Source organism: Sinocyclocheilus anshuiensis, unplaced genomic scaffold, assembly GCF_001515605.1.
Source record: "Sinocyclocheilus anshuiensis isolate Anshui unplaced genomic scaffold, SAMN03320099.WGS_v1.1 scaffold2271, whole genome shotgun sequence".
NCBI classification, from domain to species: Eukaryota; Metazoa; Chordata; class Actinopteri; order Cypriniformes; family Cyprinidae; genus Sinocyclocheilus; species Sinocyclocheilus anshuiensis.
This window is the reverse complement of record NW_015537572.1, coordinates 74423-79770: the sequence shown is the minus strand read 5'-3', so window position 1 is coordinate 79770 and position 5348 is coordinate 74423. Positions and strand designations below refer to the sequence as shown.

Below are 5348 nucleotides of genomic sequence, written 5' to 3'. Positions count from 1 at the left end.
TATATATATATATATATATATATAAATAAAAAAAGATAAATATAGATAAAGTAGAATTAAAATAGAATAGAATGTGTTAGAGTTAGAAATGACATCTGTTTTGTTACATACTGCAACTTATTTTAAGTTAACTATTTCTTCTTCTTTCCCGTCACAGAGCACTTTATTTTGAGAGTTAAGTGAGAGAAAATCTGTAACTTAGTCCAGATTGGGGGAATTGTAATGTTTAATAATTTCTTTTATTATGTAAATAATTTTTGCATTGAAATTTGCATCGATTTTTGTTTGTATATGCTGTCAATTATAGTTCTTAGAAAGAAAACTGGAATTGGCAAAAATTGGTATCGGCAGATCACACTTCCAAAAAATCTGAAATCGGAATCGGCCAAGAAAATTGCAATCGGTGCATCTTGCACTTGATGCATCCTTCAAAACGAGCTGAAAGAAAGATGTGAAGCAAGGCAGTCTTCCAGCGATCCTTCAAATTAAGACATGGCAGACATGGCAGCATGAGATATTCAGCTTGAGACGTCTGAGAAGCACCTGCTGATTTCATCACTAGAACCTCACTTCTACTTTCCTCGCTTTATTCACTGCACTATGGCCACCCAGTGATGAGGCCTGCATATGATCATATCCATAGCTAATACACAACTCATTTTATTTATGAAGCTCTACAGTAATTTTAAATTTATTGAAGTGCTACCATTATGGTAAGCTTTAGGATTAAGGATGGGTTTGGTACCTATAATTACAAGACAATAAGCATGTGTTTTATTGCAGGACTCGACATTAACGCTTGTCTCTTTGTCCAGGACAAGAGGATTTTTTAAGGGGCAAGTGAAAGAGAATTTTACTTGCCCAGCTTGACAAGTAACCAAAAAATAACTAGCAAAGCACTGAAACTTTGGCAAGAATCATTTTAATTTTAGTATGTTGAGTGTAAACGGCGACTGATAATGGACAATTTATTGACAGTAACAAGGTCAGGTTAGTTGAGGCTCATGCAACTGTCTGTGTATGACAGAGAGACTTGCAGAGAAATCTAAACAAAAGAGTGCAAGCAGCACAAAGAAACATGATGATAATTAGGGCTGTGTATCACCAGCAAAGTCACGATACGATACGTATCACGATACATGACTGCACTGAATTTCACCTCAGCAGAATTTAGTAAAACAGCTGTTTATTAAACACCGCTTACTATAGTGCAATATTCTGATTGTTTGCATCTTGTTTTTAAGCCCATAAATAATAATGTACTCGTTCTAATAAATTTATATTGTAATGTACTCATTCTAATATATTTAAAAAAATCATTTACATTGCTGGTAGGTTGTCATTGCACAAATTAACACGCTCTAAGAAAAAAAAAAAAATTTTAGAATTGTTCTAAACTAACGCGCTGTCTTCGCTCAATAAATATAGTTAATATTAAGTGACTTACATTTTAGACACAATATTGACTTAAGACTAGTTGTAAAGATCACAGCTGAGCAACACACGGTGCTGTTTAGTTACTGAATACTTCAGTGTTTTTGAACGAATCAAAGTGAGTCAGTGATTCAGTGACCAGTTCATATAGACATTATCAACCACTAATCAGCCGTTTGAACAAAGTTGGTTGAATGAATGACTCTGCGACTCACTGATTAAGACAGTCACTTGCTTCCACCTACTTGCGGTTTAGTTTCATATGTAAAAGTACAACTGCATTTTTTTATCATTTCACATTTGAATATTCAACAACATATATTCATATTTGTACATTTAAAAAAAAAATAATGTTAATCTTGGAACATTGTTCATGCAGTAATTTTGCAATGTAAATACATTCATGCTTCCTCTGAGCTCCATTAAACAGTCTATGTAAATGCATTTAAATGCCACTTCAGATGCAACTTCTGGATTTATTGACTAAATGTAAGAATTGGACATGAAAGATGATGCGAACATTTAGTAAGTTTAGGAAAAAATTACATTTACAAATGCAAAAATGCGCTAAACCAGCGTTTAATTTATGAAGCAGGATAATAAAGCATTGGCAGAATGCTTTTTGTTTGCAGAGTTGTCTGTAGTTGTTTTTTACTGGAAGGATGTTCTGTGTACAGGACACTGTTTAATGCATTCTCTGTTTCATACAGGTGGTCACTTCATACTGTCCAGCCAACAATGAGCCCATTGCCCGAGTGCGCCAGGTAAGCCAAACTGTGCTTTAGTTCATAAAACACAATAAATGAATAAACGCACATTAAAAGACGTGACTCTTTCCCTGAATGAATGTTGTCTTCAAACAGGCGACCATGGCGGAATATGAGGAAACTGTACAGAAAGCACAAGACGCGTGGAAAGTGTGGGCAGATGTAAGCTTTCATATGGTCAAGTACTGAGAAAGCTTGGGGGAGCATCAGCTACAACTGACACAAATGATCAGTTCATTACTGGATTCTCATATTTAATTTGTAACTTTCTCAATCCAGTTTATGTACCCATTCAACTTCTGATTAACTGGTGAGGGAGAAAGGTAAAACAAAGCCTTTAAAGTATAGAAAAAAATTGTATGCAGTTTAGCACGGTCAATAGTTTGACATGATGCTGACCAAGTTTGACCATATTTCATGAAAATTTAATCACGTTAAGAGCCTAAATGGCTATGTTTGGCTTTCAATGCGATCGAGCGTTTACATGCATTCTTGATCATATTAGAACAGGAATAATCCACCCCTTTCAATCCCATCGAAATTTCATTCCGATCGAGCTCAATCGGATCGATTAAGGTGTTTACATGAAGGCTTTTCAGTCCGATTACTAACGGATTATTTGGGTGCATGTAAACGTAGCCCAAAAAAAGATATCGTAAAACAGCACTTTAGGCGTACAGCCTAAAGTTACAAATAATGGTGCTGGTGAATGTTGATCCACCAGCCGAAAAGAAGGCGTACAGTTTTCGGAGAAAATGGTTGAAAGACTTTGAGTGGCTTTGCTATGAAAATGCACTGTGCTCTGCTTAAGCTTCTTAAGCTTAAACTGCTTAAGCTTCCAGAATCTTTTTGCAATTTTACAGCAGCCCTTTACATCTGTTTTTTGACATCATTCTGACTCTGAGATTCTGGTAAATAAAAGAGGATTTTCAAAGCAACCAGCTAAAACTCTGACTCCCGGTATGTGATCAGCCTCCTTCAGCAAATATAAAGCACTGGCTCTCAGCTCCAGGCCTGGGCACCTATTGCTCTGCTCATTTACTGTGTCTTACTCCCCTGATTCAGATAAAGATGGATAAGCGAGACAGTGAGTACCCAGAAGTGGAGTTGAGATCCTGGGCCCTAATAAATCCTCTTTCAGTGCTTTGCGACCATTTTGGTCGCATATGCTCCCGAAATTGAATCTGTGCGACCTCAAAATTTATTTGGGAGCATTTGTGAGTGTGCATATAATTGTTGTCGTGCGACCTGTTTTCATATCTCTAAAAACGATCAGAGTATGTACCTTCTGAGTGCTGATACGGTGACCGGTCTGCCATTCTATCAAACTTTACATAACCAATTAAACTTCATCTTTACATTCTTTACTTTAATGCGGATTTTAGATTGGTTAATATTAGCTGTCAATCACTCAGTCACTGCTTTCTGCTGTCAGGTGACAGGCTAACTACCGCGGGGAATGTAAAGGGCTGAAGAAGAGAGAAAATGAAAAGAACACTGACAGATTACTTTTGTAAACTGCCTAAAGTTACAAATAATGGTGCTGGTGAATGTTGATCCACCAGCCGAAAAGAAGGTGTACAGTTTTCGGAGAAAATGGTTGAAAGACTTTGAGTGGCTTTGCTATGAAAATGCACTGTGCTCTATGCACTGCATTCACTGTAAAGCCTGTGGGACGGAGTTTGCAGGTAACAGCATTCGCCACTGAATCTACACATTTCGTAGTTGTTGTTTTACGATGTGCACGGTTTGACATTATCAAGTATACTGCAAAATCCAAACAAAACGTGCATGCATACATGACGTGATGAAGTCTAGTAGGTTAGATTAGTGCGCGTGCGCATTTAGAGTGCGTTCTTTCGCTGCATGATTCATTCTATTAAAATGCATCACAAAATTCAAGATATGGAGCCTTTATATCATTTCATGTAGTTAATCAATAGCACAAGAAGAGTGACGTTTTTTTTCCTCCAAAAATCAGCATGATTACAAATGTGATCTTGTTTATTGAACAGTTGTATAAAATCAATAAGTTAATATTAAGAGACTTACGTTTTAGACACCACATTGCCTGTTTTTGCTCTATTTCGCCTACAAAAATAATTCCAAACTAAGCCACAGCGCTGTTTTGTGTCTCTGAGCAACATGACGGTGTCTCGTTCCTGAATGAATCAACCGTTTAAATGATTCGGTTCAATCGCAATGACTCACTTATTAACAGTGACTTGCTGCCACCTGCTGGCGGTTTTAATTTCACATTTAAAGTTTCAAATATTTCAATTATCAGTGTTCAACTTTTTATGTTAACAATATTAAAACATTTATGCATGTGTAACTTTAGGTCAAATGCGTTCACGTCCTGCATTAATCAGTGTGTAAATGCATCTAAATGCCACTTAAGATGCAGCTTCTGTGTTTCCTCTGCATTGCAAAGATACATTTTGTTGATAACTTTCATTTGCTTGATAACAGCCCAAATGTCTTATTATAGTTGACTGATTAAATATAAGAATTTGACTCAAATGATAATGCACACTTTTAGAAAAAATGGCTTTAAGGTAAAAATGACCATAAAAGGCAAAAATCTATTTGAACTTATTGGAAAAGATTAATTTCTGTCACTGCTGTGAACTGACCACCACACAGTATATGAAGAATATAAAAAACTTTATGAGTCAGCTGTCCACTGTAGTCCTTAAGATATCAGCACAGTAACACTGTGTGTTCAAATCCCAGAGAATATAGAGATATAATTTCTGGTCAATATCGCACACCCCTAGCCACCCCTAACCTGTTCCGTGCAATTGGCAGAGCTGAATGTAAAGTTTAACACCGCTTTTAACACCGAAGTTTAACACCACCCTAACCCTCGCCAAAGAAGAGCTCTCTCTCTCAGTGTTTAACCAATCTCAGATTAACTTTAGGTTGTTTACAAAAGAAATCTGTCAGTGTTCTTTTCATTTTCTCTCTTCTTCAGCCCTTTCTTTTTCTCGCCGTAGTAAGTGGAAAGCAGTGACTGAGTGATTGACAGCTAATATAAACCAATCTAAAATCTGCATTAAAGTAAAGAATGTAAGGATAAAATCTGTTAATATATAATTTGTAGTTGTGGTGCTCATACATTTTTGGTGAGTGCTCCTAAATTTT

General features: G+C 36.4%; 1 protein-coding gene across 1 annotated transcript in view; it reads left to right on the top strand.

Annotated features, from left to right (window-relative positions):
- aldh7a1 (aldehyde dehydrogenase 7 family, member A1) overlaps window positions 1-5348 on the top strand; it is a 34485-nt gene that overhangs the window by 11478 nt on the left and 17659 nt on the right. The window contains exons 2-3 of the mRNA XM_016445546.1: window positions 2145-2198; window positions 2298-2363. Coding sequence (XP_016301032.1) covers window positions 2145-2198; window positions 2298-2363 — 120 coding nt within the window. The remainder of the gene's footprint in view (window positions 1-2144; window positions 2199-2297; window positions 2364-5348) is intronic.